This window comes from Melanostigma gelatinosum (genome assembly GCF_949748355.1).
Source record: "Melanostigma gelatinosum genome assembly, chromosome: 4".
Lineage (NCBI taxonomy): Eukaryota > Metazoa > Chordata > Actinopteri > Perciformes > Zoarcidae > Melanostigma > Melanostigma gelatinosum.
In genome coordinates, this window is record NC_136637.1 from 28,397,620 (window position 1) to 28,416,635 (window position 19,016).

General features: G+C 46.5%; 2 protein-coding genes across 2 annotated transcripts in view; one reads left to right on the plus strand and one right to left on the minus strand.

Moving 5' to 3' along the window:
* Positions 1 to 2,559: 2,559 nt before the first annotated feature.
* Positions 2,560 to 11,519, plus strand: LOC306776571 (uncharacterized protein; the record flags this gene model as incomplete). The annotated part of the gene is made up of 22 exons (XM_079267283.1): positions 2,560 to 2,568; positions 2,994 to 4,207; positions 4,281 to 4,417; positions 5,850 to 6,029; positions 6,116 to 6,377; positions 6,468 to 6,580; positions 6,848 to 6,876; positions 6,979 to 7,013; positions 7,179 to 7,353; positions 7,972 to 8,131; positions 8,268 to 8,385; positions 8,604 to 8,638; positions 8,721 to 8,805; positions 8,931 to 8,965; positions 9,287 to 9,356; positions 9,476 to 9,547; positions 9,653 to 9,672; positions 9,904 to 9,937; positions 10,110 to 10,129; positions 10,406 to 10,439; positions 10,702 to 10,810; positions 11,164 to 11,519. 21 exons carry the CDS (start codon positions 2,560 to 2,562, stop codon positions 10,793 to 10,795), a joined length of 2,931 nt encoding a protein of 976 aa, XP_079123409.1. The 3' UTR covers positions 10,796 to 10,810; positions 11,164 to 11,519.
* Positions 11,520 to 13,350: 1,831 nt separating this feature from the next.
* Positions 13,351 to 19,016, minus strand: part of prkaa2 (protein kinase, AMP-activated, alpha 2 catalytic subunit) — an 11,857-nt gene continuing 6,191 nt past the window's right edge. Inside the window, exons 5-10 of the mRNA XM_079267870.1 lie at positions 18,355 to 18,442; positions 17,705 to 17,929; positions 17,252 to 17,414; positions 15,948 to 16,286; positions 15,728 to 15,854; positions 13,351 to 14,830 (exon numbers count right to left, since the gene is read on the minus strand). Coding sequence (XP_079123996.1) covers positions 14,580 to 14,830; positions 15,728 to 15,854; positions 15,948 to 16,286; positions 17,252 to 17,414; positions 17,705 to 17,929; positions 18,355 to 18,442 — 1,193 coding nt within the window. The 3' untranslated portion in view covers positions 13,351 to 14,579. The remainder of the gene's footprint in view (positions 14,831 to 15,727; positions 15,855 to 15,947; positions 16,287 to 17,251; positions 17,415 to 17,704; positions 17,930 to 18,354; positions 18,443 to 19,016) is intronic.

Here is a 19,016-nt window from a genome sequence, read left to right on the forward strand (position 1 = left end):
GATGCGTGGCTCCCTATTTTATGGCCAGAGTCCCCCCCCCCCCCCCCCCCCATGTCAACTTGAGAACTTTTTCTTTGTTTTCTTTATGTTTTTTATTTTTTTGGACTATGATGTTGATTAACTTAAAAATCTGAGGAGTAGAAGGTGAGCAACGCCGTTGACTTCAAAAGGGGAACGTGGCTGTTTGAGTGCGTAACATTTCTCGACCTATTTTAACTTCACCTCAGATAACGCTTTCTGAATGTAAAGTGACACATTATTTTTATCTTTATGAATATGACGTTCTACAGTGGGGTTTCTAGATGATCTTTCGGTTCTCTCTTGATTTTACGTATTCCACCATGTATTACTGTTAATAAACACATCCCAAATGACTGGTGTGTGTGTGTGTGTGTGTGTGTGTGTGTGTGTGTGTGTGTGTGTGTGTGTGTGTGTGTGTGTGTGTGTGTGTGTGTGTGTGTTTTAAAGAGTCAGTTCACACAAAAAAACATTTTCTCATTAACGTGATCATAATGAATGACTTCACCACTGAGCTTCCTGGCCGAGAGCGTAGATTATTTTCGACATTTGTCGAGGGACTTTGAGTTTATTTTACTTGCGATAACCCGTTAACCGTTAACTAACTGAATCATTAACAACAAAACAAGAGGCACTTTCCTTTTATGCAATCCGAATGAGCTTTCGAAGAGCTTTCTACAACTAAAACGAATGTGTTGTGCTGTAAATTACTTTTATTTCATTTTCTGTTGGCTTTGCTGAAGTTTATTGCCACATTGTATTCATGTTTTTTTGCCTGCGTTCTTAACAGTTTGACGGGTCTGTTTTCTTGCCTGCTGCACGTCTAAAGAGCTCAATTCTTTAAGTTTTAACATTTGTTTCATTAACTTCTGGACCGACATGCGTAACCTGTGAAAAGTGTTCTCGTTGGTTAACAGCTTGACAACAGGGGACACATATGAACAGCGGGATCTGAGAGTCCACTTTGAGCAGCAGACATTTCATTTCCTGCATTCTGGTGATTTCTATGCACCGATTTGTCCTTCAGCATCAGTGTGTGGTGGACATGTCACGGTACTTCCTGCTTCATCTTCTTGCAACCGTTGCTTCTGAGGTTGCACGCTGCCATCACCTGCTTCACAGGAAGCATATTGCATCCATGAGTCGCATTCTAGCAGTTTCGTTCCAGCGACAGAAATGTAATCGTGCCAGAGTTTCACCACCTCCTTTTCTCTCCTCCTCTTCCTCATCATCTCCACTTCACAAACACATTTGTCTTTGTTACAGTTACATCATCTGCAAAGCTTAAAAAACAAATGCACCGTCAGCATTTTATTCAAGATTATGGTAGAAAATAAGGCATTTCATTGTGTTGAGTTGAGGTTTAATGGATGTGTGTGAGTGTCAGTCATTTTTTATTTCTATCCAAAGACTGCAAACAAACAACGTCATGATAACTCTTAAAATATATGTATTTGTCATATATATTTACATCCATATTAATATGTAATAAACAAGAAAGATAAGAGTCAGTTATAAACTTCACAGCGTTGAAAGCAGCTTGTGTTTCCCAAAGACATCGTCCCAGTTCCTGAATAATCCACAAACGTCACTGTCAGCAGTTTTTCTCTGGGACTATTTCTTCTGTCCCGGATTATCGGCTCAGTATTTTTGGAAGACAAGTTGCAGGTTTTTTTTGTTTTTTTCAACACAGTTAGTCCCACACGAGAGATTAAATTCACCCCCACATTTTATTATGTTGGTGCCAGAAGAATGTCTCAACCCTGAAGCAGACAGAACCTTGAACCTGGAAAAAACGAAGACATTTTAAACATCAAAGGGAGTCTACTTGTAAAATAAAGATTAAATAAACTGGGAACAATCTGCATGAGTGGAAACAACCAAAGTTAACCCTTTAAGCTTTCACCCATATTCTCTTGGACCAGACCAAGTGGGGTTCTGTTGAACAATCAGAAGGCCTGATGTCTGGTCTCGTCTCTGACGCAGTGACTGTTCATGCCACATTACAAATACCTTCTCAAATACTTTTGGATTCTTTGTGACCAACCTGGAATGTTGACCTCACTCTTTTGTTTTCCTTTTAACTTCTACGTTCTTCCTCCAACATTCAGACACACACACCGTGCATCTCAGGACGTGTCACCTTCACACACACACACACACACACACACCTTTATTTACCGTTGATAAAAGTGGAGATTCATTTGATAAGATGATAAAGAGCTCCATCTCCGAGGCTTCCTGCCAGTGACTCGCATTCAGTACACGCAGAGCCGCATTCCTGAGGGATGAAACACAAGAAGTCTGTTGAGAGTCGCTCGTGAAACGCTCGACCCGTTTGACGAGACTGTTTTTTTTTTTTATATAAGAGACGAATATTCCCACTCGACCTCATTCCTGCAGCTATCGCCTGTGCGCGCGCGCGGGACGCTGAAGTTGTCTCGAGCGGCTCGAGTCGGTCGGTAGGAAGTGATCCGTTCCGGACAGAATGAGAAGCTGCTGAGGAGATTTGTGTCGTTTCGGTGGATAATTAAGCACGCGATGGATCAGGTTTGTTGCCCTTTTTAATTTACTTTAATCCTTCCGCAAAGTGTTGTTACTTCATAGCGAAACTATGTTTAATTACGGTGTTTTATTTCGTGTTAAATCTGCTTCCTGTGGAAATGACATCATCTAAATCTTAAATAAGCTGAGTTATAGTGTCTGTAGAGAATATACTGATTGTTCAGGATTTAATATAAAAAATAAATGTGTAGAAACGTTCCTGCTTCACTACAAATCAGGTCTGTCAACTTTCCCTCAAAGCAGAAACACTGATTCATGTGCAAATGATTTCAAAACTAAACCACCATTTTGCTGTGAAACTTGTCCGTGATTTAATTCTTCATGTCTTTCACAGCAGGTGTTTTGTCCGACACCATCATTTGTTCATTTTGCGGACAGTAACCCTGCGTGTTGTGTTGTCCTCTCACCAGGAGGACACGTTTGACTTTAAGGCCCTGGTGGCCAAGTTCCAGGAGGAGCAACACTTCTTGAAGCATCACCCGATCAAACCCGCTGTCCTACAGAAACCGAGGGTCGTCCCTCCTCCCCAGAGCCCCACCCACTCCCTCCCTGCAGGGGCGCGGCCCTCCCTGCTCTCCTCCATCAGCATGGAGGGGAGGTCGGGGAACGCGCCCAGAGTGATCTTCAAGGAGGACAAGAAGGAGAGCGAAACGCCCCTCATCCAGATCAAGAGCGAGGGGAAGCCGAAGAAGGGCAAAGACGAGACCAAAGCAAGCAAAAAGAAGCCGGCCGATGGTTCGGCGGATCGGAAGCAGAAGAACGGTAAAGAGAAGAAGCTCCCGCTGCTCTCTGTAGCGACGAAGGACAGCACCGCGGAGCTGCTGCCGGCCGCAGCACCGTCGCCGCTACTTCAAACCATATTGTCGAAGAAGAAGGGCTTCCTGACCCTCAAGAAGTCGCCCAAGAGAAAGTCCGCTGAGGTCCCAGCAGAGCCCATCCTGGACTCCCCGATCTCAGACGGTCCTGGACCGGCTCCTCTAATCCCAGCACCTGCTGACTTCGGCTACGCATCAGCAGAGCCAGAATATGCTGCACCAAAGGCCCCTCTTCCAAACATCCCCACCTTACCCGACTCTCGTGCTGCGGTGGAAATATTCCCCCCTCCTCCCGAATTCACCCAACCTTCTGCTTTCATACCGGACACCCCGGCTCCTGAAACTCCGACCCCAGAGAGTGAAGTACCACCCCCCTCCCTGACACCCTCCCTGCCCGTTTCCAGGCCTGCCGGCCAGAACGAGATCGTCCTCCATCCGCCCGGCGCTGCCCCGACCCCTCCACCAGGTCGTGCCGTCTCTGCTCCCTCTCCGATGGCCTCCACTCCCTCTCCATCACCTCCTGAGCTTGATGAGCTTGCGGCCGAAGAAGCCGGTGTCGAGGCTGTGAACATACCTGAGGTGGACGTGCCTCCTCGTCCTCTTCGTCGTCGTCTTCCTCCTCCTCCTCCTCCTCCTCCTCCTCCAGCAGCTGCGGACCCTCCTGCGTCCATTCCGCCGTCTCTCGAAGCGGAGCGTCCCATCTCGGCCCTCAGGGCCCTCTCCAGGGTGGAGGACATGAACCCGGGGAAAAGGTCTCCGTGTGACCAGAGGATCTTCAATGCTCTGGAGAAGGCCCGCAAGAAGACCAGGTAAACACTTCATCAGTGCAGAAGTACAGTTGACTATTGTTGGACATCTTTTAATGCATTCATCTGATTTCAGCCCGCCGACAAGCCAATCGACGTCCTACTCCATCAGTCCGCCTGCCGAGGAGCTTCCCCCGAGTCTCCTAGATTTCCCGCCCATTGACTACCAGGGGAACGCCCTCCTATGGAAACCAGTAAACGGCTTTGACCACAGTAAGTCTGGACCAATCACTGCAGAGTCCTTCTTCCGCTTCCTCTTTTCTTGTGGACTTGGGATTTTCTTTTACTGTTGTACCTGAAACGTGAAGTACGCAACAGCAGACCTGATCACCAGGTGCGTACTGTGTACGGGCCCATTATCAGACAATTGGCCCCCGGGTACTGACATGCAAACGGTCCCACCACCTCCGGTACACAGGAGTAAGACACACATGTGTGTCATTGTTTCGCCTCTGTTTGTTTTGGTTGTGGTCATTTTGTGTCTCTTTGTGGTCGTTTTCATCGTTGTCGTGAATGTCTTTTCCCTTTGCAGATGTTTTTCTCTTTGTCGTCATATTGCATCTCTTTGTAGTTGTTTTGTGTCTCTTTGTAGTCTTTTTTGAGTCTCTTCCTGGTTGGTTCGTGTCTCTTTGAGTGACATTTTGCAGGTGGAGACCAGGGGCCCCCGTCCAATATTCCTGTTCAGTAATCCGCCCGTAGTGCAGTGCAGCTAGTAGTATCAGTAGTGTAGGGTTTCAGCTGCAGAGAAAATGTGGTATGTATGGTATGGTTCATGGCACAGGGTTGCCCGAGTGTTGGTTTGGAAGAGCAGCTTTAAAGAAACACACACACACACACACGTCGAGGACAGGCCTGACATTCCTCTTGTTGTGCCAGAAACAAGTGAGCAGCAGGGCAGAGCTGCAGAGGTATGTCAGCTATGACAGAGAGGAGGAGCAGTGCCAGCAGCGAGTCCATCACTGTGACACAAACGCTGTTCATCGTCTGTTAAAACGCTCGGGGGAGAGCAGTGAGTGCGCTGCTGCGTCACACAGAGAGCTTATTGGTCGAGCGTGTCGGCGTTCAAGCAGGCGTCCGTGTTAAATGGCCTCGTGCTGTTTCACCGTTTCATCAAGTCTGTTGTCACTTATCAAAGCAAAGGATTGGAAACGCTGATTGTGCAATAAACAGTGATTCAGGACAGTTCGGTGTGAAAACAGGATATATTTTGCATTGTAAGAAAGAAAAGTAGTGTACTGTCGTTATGTCGCTCCGTTTTATTGCTTCACAGCTTTAGATGAAAATAAATACGTGCAATCAAAGGAAAAGATACGCTACAGGAGTAATACAAAGTCTTTTTTTGAAGTGAGGACTGCTGTACGTTTCTTCATTCAGCTCTTCAGATGTCTCACTTGTAATTGCATTATCTCTGCTCTGCAGAGTAACATCACAACAGCTGGTGTTTGACTGGTTTGGTCTCCTCACAGATCAAATTCTTCCACTCGGCTTGCTCGGCCACTCTGTGTTTGCAAACTTCCTTCAGGTGTTTCTCTGTTTTCACTGTGTCCAAATGCTACAATGTCTGTGTTACAGTTTAACACAGAAAATATCTGGAAAAAGTAGCGACACATTAAGAAATCATGTGTGATGATGTCATTGTTTGCAGGGCAAACCTCTCCGGCGTTGGAAGGTATCACCGAGGAGGGGCCCGACATCCCGGAGCTGTTGGTGGTTCCACCTCCTCCTCCACTCAAGTCTCCGGGTCTGACTCCAGAGAAGCCAAGCAGACCTTTCTCTGTCAACCAGAGTCAATTCATCCCTCCTGCTCCTCCTGCGCCAGACAACGGTGAGGTCGCTGTTGTTACGCGTACAAACTTGGTGAAAACCAAGCAAATAAACCGGCCGCCCGTTAATGTTGTTTTCCGTCCACAGAGATCCCGGCTCCTCCGGAGTTGTCGGAGACGGACATCGCGGACGTCCCAGAGTTTGACGACGCGGCCTCGGATTCAGAGTGGGGGAACGGGGAGCACGCGGGTCCAGATACTCCAGATGGACAGAACCTGCCAGAGATTTACGGTAACAGGATGACTTTTCCAAGAGCCAAGGTGCATGCGGCACCAGCGTTTGGTGACCAAGATAATCAAGAACCAGAATACTCCTTCCCGATCTATCAGGAATCTCCATCACCGGCAGGGTAAGACACGCGAGATACCTTCGTACCAAAGTACTCCGTTCAAATCTGAGAACTTGGGTTTTTGATTCCTTCCCTTCAAAACTCCCCCAGGCTCGACGACGTCGGTGCTGACGAGCGCCCGGCGAACATCCACGTGCCCGCGTCTGCAGCCAAAAAGAAAGGGAAGAGCGACGGCCTCAAGAAACGCAAAGGGCCGCCAAAGAGTGAGGAGGCTTCTCAGTCGACACACTTCTGAACCGCAGATACGATCGCAGCGGTCACATCTCATCGCGGAGGCGTCACTTATTCACATTGTGTTCACGAAGTGTGACGTTCAGATGTATTATGAGCATTCACCCATTGAAATGAAAGAAGTGCTGAACGCCTCACCAATAGCCACAAGTGATGAATGTGTTCTTGTGTGATTCTGTCTTGAGGATTTTATTAAAACATTTCTTTTATTCTTTTTTACATAACTGTGTTTACCACAGATCCATACTCCGACGCACAAAAGGAAACAGTAAGGAGCTTTTTCAGATGATCTAAATATTAGATCAGTATTCCTGCTCATCCTTGCATGTCTGTGGAGTACAATGAATGATCTCTGTGTCGGTGTTTACAGAATGAAGAGAAAAGCAAGCTGGGCAGGTTCGGCAAGTGAGTTCTTATTTAAATATTTTGGGTTTTTTAGACCCAGTTCTCTGGCAACACCGTCAGCGATGAGAGAGTTTTGGTCTGCCTTTGTTTCCCTCGTCATCTCCCTCTGTTGTTTCTAAACATGCAAACACGAACCATTGTCTCCCCTCTTTCTCTCCTCTGCAGGAACGACAAGAAAGCCGCCGCCGGTGCAGAAGGGCCGCATGAGAAAGAGCTGAAAAAGAAGGAGAAGCAGCGTCTGGAGAAGGAGAAGAAGGAGCTGAAGGAGAAACAGGAGAGGGAGAAGAAAGAGCAGAAGGAGAGGGAGAAGAAGGAGAACGAGTTGAAGAAGAAATTCAAAGTGAGTGATGTTATTTTGACGGAAAGGTGAGCGAGCAGCGGGGGGGGGGAGGGGGAGGGGGAGGGGGGAGGGAGGCGTCTTGGCGTACAAACCTGTCGGGATTCATTCCTCCCCGTGGAAGAGCTGAGCTGAACATGTGCCGACGCTAAAGGAATCTGTGTGAACACTGTTCCATTGTTGGGGACGCTTCTTTATCCTGCGACACAAGAACAAGACGTGCTGCTGGATCCAGTTCAGGCAGGCGGCAGAGTGACCTGTCAGTCCTGCAGGTGCCGCAACATTCTGCTCTTTTTTCCTCCGAGTATTTGATTCTTTCAACGCTGTCGAGATGTAAAAAGAATTTCAACAAACGTAACAAAAAAGTTTGCTAAAAATACATGACCGACTGTAACTTGAAGTCCTCGTGTTCCCCCCTGAATGTCAAGCAGACGTCACTCATGTTTCATGAATCACCTGAGCGTGTCCTGCTGTGACTTGTCAAAAGCACCTGCGGCTGAGAAAGGCCTGAGTCATCACACTCTCTGCAGCACGCAGTGAACATGTGAGCGCTGCTTGTTGTGCACGAGTCCGTCCGTGAATGCGCGGCGTTAACCTGCCACTGTTGTTCATTCCTTTTAGATCGGCGGACAGGTGGATGCCATGTACCAGGCCAAAGTCACTGAGACCAACAAGGGACGCAAGAACGATCTGCCCGTCAACAGCGGAGACATCGTCAGCATCATCCGGACAACCAACTGTCCCAAAGGGAAGTGGCTGGCCAGGGACGGCAGCAGCAACTGTGAGTTTAGTCGTGTTTTCACATATTACAACACAATCGACCGTATGAACTCTGAGCCGCATGGGCCGGACGTGGCTGGACGGGCTGCGGTCGGTGGCGGTGGATCGCAGCGCTGACTCTGGTGAGTGTGTTCCAGATGGCTACATTGTGGTGGACCACGTGGAGCTGGACATCAAGGAGATGCCGGAGCTGGGAAGGAAGGCCGCGGTCAGCGGCAGCAACAACGTCATCGAGGTCACCGGCACGGGGAGCAGGTACGAGAGTGAAGAGGGGAACTTGTGTAGCACGACTTCGACCTGCTTATGAAACAGACTCAGTTTGATACTGATGCCTCTGTACGTCCTACAGAAGTACTCCGACTCGAGCTGGGCCTCCAGCAGCGACAGACTCTGATTCGGTGTTGCTACGTAGTGAAATGAAAGTTCCTCTTTAAGTTGAAAGGGTCATTTATGTTGTTGTCTCTTTTCCTCAGGCCCTCAAACCGCTATCCAACGTCAGCGGAAAGCTGTGAGTATCTTCCCGTCCCCTTTCATAATGAGAGTACATGTTTCATTCTGCGTGAGTTTGACGTTGATGTCGACGTGTTCAGTCTCAGACGACAGCGAGGAGTGGACCGGTGACGAGGAAGAACCTCTGTCTCCTGCCCCTGAACCTGAATATCCAACGGTTTCAATGTAAGTCCGTCTCAGCCTGAATGTTCTGACTCCTGCTGCCTTCTGACACCAGCAGTCATCTCTGATTAGTCTCCGGGGAGCAGAGTGCCGGATTTGTTCTTATTGTCTCGTCTCTTCCTCTGCAGCGGTCACAACAGGATGCTGTCAATGCCAGACATGGGTAAGAAACTCCATCGCACTGATCGTGTGCGGTTGATGCTTCACAATGAGGTGGTTAAACAGCACATTGTGCTGTTGTATCTCCTCCATGTTTTATCTTGATGGAAGTGTGCAGATACAAAAGACACACTACAGACACTTCCATTTGCATCATCGCTCGTGCTGTTACGAACCAACAATAACCTGCGCGCTGCGATGACGATGAAGTCAACAGGAAGATGGTCACTGTTAAAGTGTGCGATGGCGATCAGGGTTTTGAGGCTTCAGCGACGACCATCATGTGAAAGTGAAAGTGTGTTTTACTGTTTGTTCACCGTCTCAGGAAACAAAGACCTGAGCGTGAACCACGTTCACAGTCAAAGTGACATCAGCGCAGACGGCCCTAATGTCCAGTGAGTTCACACACACACACACACACACACACACACACACACACACACACACACACACACACACACACACACACACACAGTGTGGCTATACACTACATTTGTTTTTGTCTTTTTAACAGAGCAAGACATGAAGCCCTTCAGAAGTTGGCCACATTTTTTCACTCACCAAAACCTGAGAAGCCAGCTGCCAAGTAGGCGTGATGCACACACCTGTGCACCTGCTGCACACACACACACACACACACACACACGAATGATGTTTTAATGTTTGCTTTTCCTCTTCTTTTTTTTTACAGCGGCACTGAACCAGAGACAAGTAAGCGACACCTGAGAAAATCTCTGATCATAAAATGCAGAATAACTTTGTAGAAGTATTGAAACACACAATATTTGATCATTCCAAGTTGATTGTAAAGACTTAAACGTATTAGTTTAATCACTGAAACTTCTATTTGTCATCCATATCCATTCATAACACATGTGATGTGATGTGTTTGATAAATTCATTTTTAAAACTGAATGCTAAAATACTCTGTTTACGTCTCAGGTCCTGAGCTCTTGGACGTGGAAGAAGTTCGTCTGTGAGTAGGGTTATAAAACACACACACACACACACACACACCCACCCACACACACACACACGCACACACACACACACACACGCACACACACGCACGCACGCACGCACGCACACACGCACACACACGCGCACTAATGAGGTTTTAATGTTTGCTTTTCCTTCTGTTTTTACAGCGACACTGAACCAGAGACAAGTAAGCGACATCTGAGAAAATATCTGATTGTAAAGTACAGAAACAAATGACAGAAGTCTTGTATTGAAACTCACAATATTTGTTATATAATATAAATACAATATCATTTTGTGAACCATGATCATTCCATTTCTTTAAAGTTGACTGTGAATATTTTAAAGGATGAGTTCAATCACTGAAAATCTATTGATCATCCGTCTCCTTTATACAACATGTGATGTGTTTGATGAATGAATCTTTAAAACCGAATGCTAAAATACTCTGTTTACGTCTCAGGTCCTGAGCTCGTAATGGAGGAAGAAGTTTCCTTGTGAGTAGGGTTGTACAACACACACACACACACACACACACACAGGTAAACAGCCTGGTACAGGTTGCTGAGCATGGAGAGAAGCGAGTGTTTTATTATGTTTGTGAGACGGAAGTTCCGTTGGCTTTTGTCCTGATGGAACGTGTCGATTGATCTTCACATTTATCAGCCGTGTCGTGTTCCTGCTCACAATGAGGTCACGCTCCTTTGCAACCAACAAAGAAAGATGAAGTTATTTTAACAATGTGGGGTTTTTCCACAGGTCTGAAGCTGGTTCAACACAGGAAATGGATTTCGATGTCACTGATATGACTGCGTTACCTCCTCCTGACATGTATGCCGACTTAACCTTTTGAGTAATTATCCTGAAGGTAAGAAGGAACCACCTGCACTCCTTCTTAACTACATCACCGTTGTTTGAGTTTTCAATTCGCTCATATTTTATTTCTGACTTTTTGATTCCAGTTTAGTTTCAGTTCGTTTTCAGACGGTGTTTGCGGGTTTTAGTGGAGTGTCAGATTCCTTTAGTTTGTTTATGAGAGCCATGCAGGTACAATGACGTTTAACCAGGTCATATAGTTTCAGCTCAGCTCATCATGAAGCATATTGTTTTTATTGAGTTCAGGACAATATATTTTCACTGCTTATTTTCAGAAAACGTTTCACTCTCATTGAAAACAACAACAAACACACTGACATGATGTTGTTTTTCTGTTTGTAACAGCCGGACAAAAAGCCACCCGGCAGAGGAAACAGGACTTGTGTTGTTGTTCTTCACACTGTGAAGACCTCATACTGTGACAGTAACTTCATCAATGAGACGAGGAAGAACAGGAGCAAGACGAGGGGGTTTCCCCCACGAGCGATGCCAATCTCAGCCGCTCGAACTCTTTATTTAGTTTTCTGAGACGGACGGTTTACCTGGTGGCTCTGAGTGACTTTGAACCTCAAACCAACGGGAGCTACTGATCCAAGGAAAGGACGTACAAACTGTTACAGACAATTACACACTTCATGTGAAAATACCAGACATATATTTAAAGTGGTGGAAATAAAGGGGAGGACAATGGAAAATGTGAATTTTCCGTCAGACCAGAGTATTTCTCACCATCCTGAGGAAATACACAACAAAAACACAGGCAGTACAAAACAGGGAGGATTGTTTCCTTATCGTTTGTCATCCATGTTGCTCTCTAAAGATCAATAGTCTTTCTTCTGTCAGGTTGTTCTTCGGGACCCTCAGTTTGTGTCCTAAACACTTGTTACCAGTTTACAGTGTTGGTGGCAAAAGAGTAAATGGCAACATACGTAGCTGATGAACAAAGACTTAAAGGAGCAGTGTGTGGGATTTAGTGACACCTAGTGGTGAGGTTACCAACTGAACACCCGTCCGTCCACCTCACCCTTTCCAAGTATGTTGGAGAACTACTGTGACCTTTAGGTAACGTAAAAACCAGCAACCTCTGTTTCTGCAAAGTGAAGTCAATGCTTCATGTCTTAAAGCTGCATTCTCTCTAGTGTCCACCAGGGGGCGACTCCTCTGGTTGTATAGAAGTCTATAGAAAATGACTCTACTTCTCTCTTGATTTATTCCCTCAGTAAACATTGTAAACATGAGTTTATGTCTCAATCTCTAGTTTCAAAACATCTTCAATACAGCATGATGTTCATTTAGTACATTATGGTCCATTTAGAGTCAAACAGACCATAAAGCAGGGGATGCTTTAGGGCGGGGCTTACTGTGATTGACAGGTCTCTTTTGCGGCGTTGTCCGATCTGTGAGTTGTCCGTGTTGTTGTCTTCGAACTTTAATCCGTTCGCAGCGTGTTTGAAGTGAATGAAAGTGAATTGGTCTTCAGCGTTTAGTTGTGCTCAGCTCGTGTCACTTCTAGTTGCAAAAAAGCAAGATGGCGACAGCAAAAGGCCAAACTTGAGGCTTCAAAACCGTAGTCCACAAACCAAAGTGTGACGTCACAGTGACTACTTCCACTCCTTATGTACAGTCGAATGTAAAAACATGAATGTTTCTCTGTAGAGCCAGAGTTTGGTTTGTCCGTTCTGGGCTACCGTAGGAACAAGACGCGTTCTCTAAGGAGACATGAAGGGCTCGTTCTGAGCTAACAGCAAATACAACAATTCTTAGTTTTAGGTGATTATACACGAATAAAAGCATAGTTATGAATATTATATTCCATTTCTGCTGATAGATCCTACACACTGGCCCTTTAATAGAGCTCTAACCTACAATACTTCATACTCATGCATCTATAGGACTCTGATGAACATTGTTTCACCGCCTACGACATTTAGTCCGTTTTTCTTCCGTGTTTGTATTACTGATGATTGTGTTTTATTTTTTGTACTTTTATTTACCTCCATTATTGTGTTAAAGATCGTTAGACTTCATGGAAGTGCTTCTGTATCAACTCGTTTCATATTATGTCTATATTGAGCCTTTAACATATCATTATTATCACAATGATCTTTAATGGCGCAGCAATAAACAACAACATGGCGCGTAATACGAAATATAACATTTAAGAATTCTGCTCGTACAAGTTGCTCCATGTTGGTTTAAGTTGTCCCGTCTGGAGGGAAGCGTCATCCATAATCCTTTCTTTTCTTTCTTTCACTTTTATGTGCCGCCTTTTTCTTCTACGACTTTTCCCTCAAGCGGATGAATAAAAAGTGTTCCAGACAGAGAGAGGAGTGTGATGATCACCTGAGGTCACTTCCATGCAACAAATACTGTTGACATCCGAGGGTGCATTTGTGTCTGGAAAAAACAACACAATAATCCTCTTGTGTGTGTGTGTGTGTGTGTGTGTGTGTGTGTGTGTGTGTGTGTGTGTGTGTGTGTGTGTGTGTAACTTTGACAAAGCCTCGGAGACATTTTATCCTTTTAAAATGTCTGTTTATTGTTTTTTTCAACAAATACTCATTAAAGTGCAAATCATAACAGCAACATCATGCAGTGCACAACAAGAATAACCCCAAATCAGACAGAGACAGTTAAAACACAGCGTCACATGAACACACTCTTACACACCTCCTCTTTCTCCATAACCAGTGTACACACACACACACAACAAATGTTAGATGATTTGAGTCGCTCATTAACACCTTTCTACCTGCTCGTAGCTCACGTGAGTAGAAGCTGAGTTTTACACCGAGCATATAATAACAATGGAGAACATCAAATATGTTAAATATTGGCCATTTTGGGGTTTCCCATTAGTGACACCAGTCTAACTCTCTCTCCATGAACACGTGCACAGCGCTGCTGTGTTGCGTTCTTTAAGGCGACTGGAGAAAGGTTTCTGTGTCTTTGTTCTGTCCCTGCGGCTGATCCACACCATCTCTTCCTCTCATCGATTATCATCATCGCCTCGTCATCTCCCCATCACGTACACACTCATTACGCTTATTGCTGCTAACATGATTGGTGGCATCAGTTGAAAATTTTCTCAGAGAAAAAGATCAAATACAATTTAAGACCTCATGTTGGGCTGTAATTTCTGATGCACATCTTTCTCATTTTAAAAGGCTTAAAAATATATAATGACGTTCATAATTGTAACCCTAAAAAATTCCACTTCAAACAGCACATGCCTTCTGTCTGTGACAGACGGCCAGACATCGGATATTACAGGCTTTAAATGGCATTCTGAGTAAGGATTGTGTGTGTGTGTGTGTGTGTGTTGCATATTTAGGACAGTTATTGAATGTTTAAAATGACGGAGAATAATTAGCAGAGTTCTGTATGTTGTGCATGCACCGTATCCTTTAAATACACGGACACAGTCCACTGAGTGTGATCCTGCTGCCTCATTCATCTTCTACCATCTCAAGCTCTACGTCGATCGATAATATTTAACTACAGCGTCTGGAAAACAGTCTCTGAAGAATAAATATGGATCTGATATCTAAATAATAATCATCTTCTTTCTGGTGTATGAAGATATTTGGTATGGCGCTCTGTGATTGTAGTATAAATATAATATACACGGACAACAAAAGGTTTCTTTACAAACCATCTCATATCAATGGTTCATGTGTTGACGTTCCCTCAGAATACAGATTTAGTGTCAATTTTAACAACCGGTGCCTTCATCAAAATATAAGACGGGTCTTCGGGTCTCAGCGTGCCAGTGTGGTGATCAGACTGGCGCACATTTCAAAGAAGTCCATGGTGTGTGATCCCTGACGGGGGGTGAGCAGCGGGGCGCTGCCGGACAGGGACCCCGGGAGGGAGGAGCTGAGCTGGGGCACGTCCACGGCCGGGCTCGCCGAGTCGATGCTCAGTCTGGGTCTGTGGAGGCCGGCTGTGGAGCCCGACCTCTGAGGAGTGGACGAACCCGATTTAAAGCCCACCGCCTCGATGATGTCATCTGGAGGGAGGGGGTAGTAGTATCAGCATCCAACAGAGGAGTAGTTCATCGTTTTTTATATTTATCTATGAATATATAAGAATTGTGCCACCACCAAAGTAAATTCTAAATATGTCATATTTAACGGTGCTAAAGTCCAAATTCAGCGTATACCGTATATATGTATGTGATTGAGGGATTGTCTCCACACGGCTCTCAACATGGCGATGGCTGAGCTAGCGGCTAGCAGCTAGCAGCTAGCTCAACATGGCGATGGCTGAGCTAGCGGCTAGCCTCTAGCAGCTAGCTCAACATGGCGATGGCTGAGCTAGCGGCTAGCAGCTAGCCTCTAGCAGCTAGCTCAACATGGCGATGGCTGAGCTAGCGGCTAGCAGCTAGTAGCTAACGGTGCTAACAGAACAGAGCTGGTAGACATTAATCCACGATATCTTTACACAACAAATACGTGTTGGCTGCTATGTTAACGCTCTGAATATTAAATGAAGCACCTTAAAGTGTTTTTATTCTGTCTGTTGAACTAGAATTTATATTTAGCATGACCACCTGTTCTCTCTTCTTAAATCTTTTCCTTCTAAAAATAGGTTGCCAGCGCAGTCTGGAATGCAAATGCAACTTGCAAACATGCTAAAACAAGCACCAAAAGCACACTCTGCCTCCTTCATGTGCATAAACACCAACTCAGCTGTTCCGACTCCACCAACTCAGCCAAAGCAGATTTCAGAGACACACAATCGCTGCATACAAATTGAATTTCGGAGTACTGGCACTGTACCGACACTAAGGCAGAGCCACATGCATTGCACAATAAAACAGAGGAAATAAAATGTTCTTTTGACTTAAACGTGTATGTATCACATGATTAGAAACGTTGTGGAAGCGGTGTTGTTGGTCACCAACCGTCGATGCTCTTGAAGTCCAGCAGGTAGGATCTGCTGTCCACCTGGTACAGCTGCAGGCTCATCTTCACCAAGGTTCCCGTCACCGGATTCTTCCTCCGCACTCGCAGGTGATACGGGTTCACCACCTACAGCGCAAAACAAAGCACAGTCTGGTTTGTGTGTAGGTCTAAGTATGTATAAGTACATATATATCTGTGTATATGTATGTGTGCGATTACCTTCCAGTCGTAGCTGAGTTGCCTCATCGCCCTGTACACCTCGGCCATGATGTCGTAGGGTCGGCTCTGGCTCCGGATCCCGAGGTGCCACTTGGCCTTCTTCACCGCCAGCGGTTTGGGCCGCGTGGTGTTGAGCGCGTCCAGAGGACAGCGGGACTTGGGGCTGTCGGCCAGCAGTGGCGGCATCCTCTCCGGGTGGGGTTTGACCCCGGGGGGCAGCGGCATGCCCTCCTCTATGAAGGAGCCCTGGGGAGGACTGGAGGCCAGGTAGAACTCGCTGGCCTCGGTCATGATGCGCCGGTTGTCTATTATCAGGTGATAGGCCACTGCCAGCTGATCCTGCGTGGACAGGGAGGACGGAGAGTCAATAGAAGACTGAAGCGTGTTGATTGATGCTCCTGCTGTGCACGGCAGGCATCAGATTTAAAATGCCACCATCGCAGAGGCAGCAGTGTTCAGGAAAAGCTATTTAGGCAACATTCCATAAACACCTTATCCTTTATCACTGCTATGATGTGAATGAAAGTTTTACTAGATCATGTGAAACTGATGTCATGTGATTCGCTACATCGCACGACTTCGAACACTAACAACGTTTTATTTTGTCTGCTATCGGTGTCAAACAGAACGTGTACTCAGGTGTTCCTCTCAGGTGTGAGGGCGTGGCCTGGAGATGAATGGGAAAGGGAAATGTTTGTGGAGGGAATTCTGATTCAGTATTTCGTGAGGCGGCGGCCTTGTGTGGCGGCGCCTCGACCGACTGAAGACGGCGGGGAACCCGTAAAGATGCGAGTTTGTCTGCGTCTCTGTTCGTAATGCATCGCTTTATCCTGGTTTGTATTTTTACATTTTGAAGGAAGGACTTTAAACCTTTTTTTTGTTGGATTGCTTCTGTTCTATTACTAAATCATATGGACAATCCAGTGGACATCCGGTCTATTTTCTCGGGCTGTTATTTGGGGCGGGGTTGTGTCCTTAATAAATCATGTTTGAACAGTGCCCTGCTTTGGTGGCGTCACGGGGGATTTAAAGGCAACCCACATTATTTTCAGTTCCTCTCTAAACCAGGTCTTAAAGCCGCAGTAACCCTTGAACTAGGTTTTCAATGAAAGCTGATGATATAATCCTGTTGGCGGGAGGATGATCGATCGATCGAACAATGTCAAATAGTTTGACTGCTATCTGATCTCTCGAGTAGATTACGACTGCAAAGATGAAAATATAAAACACAATCTTGTGGCGTCAGACTTTAATATAACAGTCACAGTTTAATAAACAGAAGAAACATGAAGACTGTTGTTTACCTGTGGATCCCCGCTGTAGAGGCTGGACATGAACTCTGACTCGGTGCATTCAAACTTCTCACACACTTCCCTCACGGCCTCCTCGTCCAGGACCGAGGAGTCGTATGAGGGGTCCTCTGGGAACATGTAGCCCGGCAGGTCCTGCTTGAACCACTCGTGTTCCCTGACAGAGGAGAGAAGAGTCAAAGTGAAACCAGGCGTGTTGGGGATTCATCTCCAGATGTCACCGTATGTGACATTTAAACTCGAATGAAGTCAAACTGTCGTCAAACGCGGAGGTCTGCTTTGTGTACCGACACTTCAGATGGGCGACCTCTTAAATGTTACAGAGCAGAAGACAAGAGGAGACGCCGGTCCTGTGCACAGCACGCCGCCTAAAGTACAACACTTCACAATGATTTCACGTGTTTAACAAACGAAAGAAGATCAAAAGACAGCGAGCAGGGGGAGCACCTGATGTCTTTGATGGTGGCTCTCTTCAGAGGGTCCACCTGCAGCATGAGCGTGAGCAGCGAGGCCACGGGGCGAGTCAGGTACTCCGGCATGTAGAAGACGCCTCCTCTGATCTTCTTGAACAGCGTCGGGACGTGTTCGTCATCGAAGGGCAGAGTGCCGCACAGCAGGGCGTACAGGATCACCCCCGAGCTCCAGATGTCCACCTCTGGGCCGGCATAGAGCCTGGCAGAGACAGATTCACACCGAGTTACTCCTGTAGGGGGCACATTTAACGGTTGCACCGTAGTCCACTGATCTACAGGCGGCGGTAAAGCGCCAAGAAATGCAGTGAAGAAGCCTGGACGGCAGCGACGGTATCCCTCACCAGCTCCACCCTTTCGTCCAAATATGGTCAGACCGATGGGTGACGTCACAGTGACCACGCCCACTCCTTCTCTGCAGTATTTGCCGGTAATGCGCGACTTAAAAAGTACTTTGCAAATGTAACACTGAATGTAAACTTCAGTTTGTTTACAAGAAGACAGCTTGGGTTTCCTTCAGTTTGAATACCAAGTTTGAATACCAAAGCCGGTGATGAAACAATTATCCTTCAGACGTGATTATCATCGCAGCCTTGACCTCACACACACACACACACACACACACACCTTCCTGAGATGACCTCTGGAGCAGCATAGTTTGGTGAGCCACAGCTCGTCCGTAGGAACTCCCCGTCTGACATCATGTTGGACAGACCTGTTGGCCCAACACAAGACACATCAAGACCCTTCTGTCTCCACTCCGACAGGACCCCCCCCCCCCCCTATTATCTCATCATTGCTATTGATCCTCTGGTCAATCTGAACATGGCCCCGGAGCGAGGAGGGTGCACGGTGGACACTCGGCTGATATCTTTATCCTCCTGTACAGAACACAAAGCTCATCTAATTGGATGAGCCTCTCTCTCTCTCTGCCAAACACTAAACCCCAGACGCTCTGCCCTCCTTTTATCTTTCATCCCTGTTCCTTTAACACTCTCCCTGTTGCTCTCAGTCAAAACACTGCTGTACACCCCCCCCCCCCCCCCCCCACCACCAACTATTCCTTCCCTATCAGATGACACTGGGCCTCAAGGCTTCCTGCCAGACATGATATGAGACCTGGCCACCCTACGCCAACCCCGCTGTGCACAAGGGCCCTCCGTGTTTTTTGTGAACATATTTCCCTCGTATTGCAACAGCCACGGTCTCTCAACCAAGCGGCAAACAACACGTATAACACGACCGACAACAAAGTGCGATCGGTGAGAAATGAATTCTCATTGACTGAG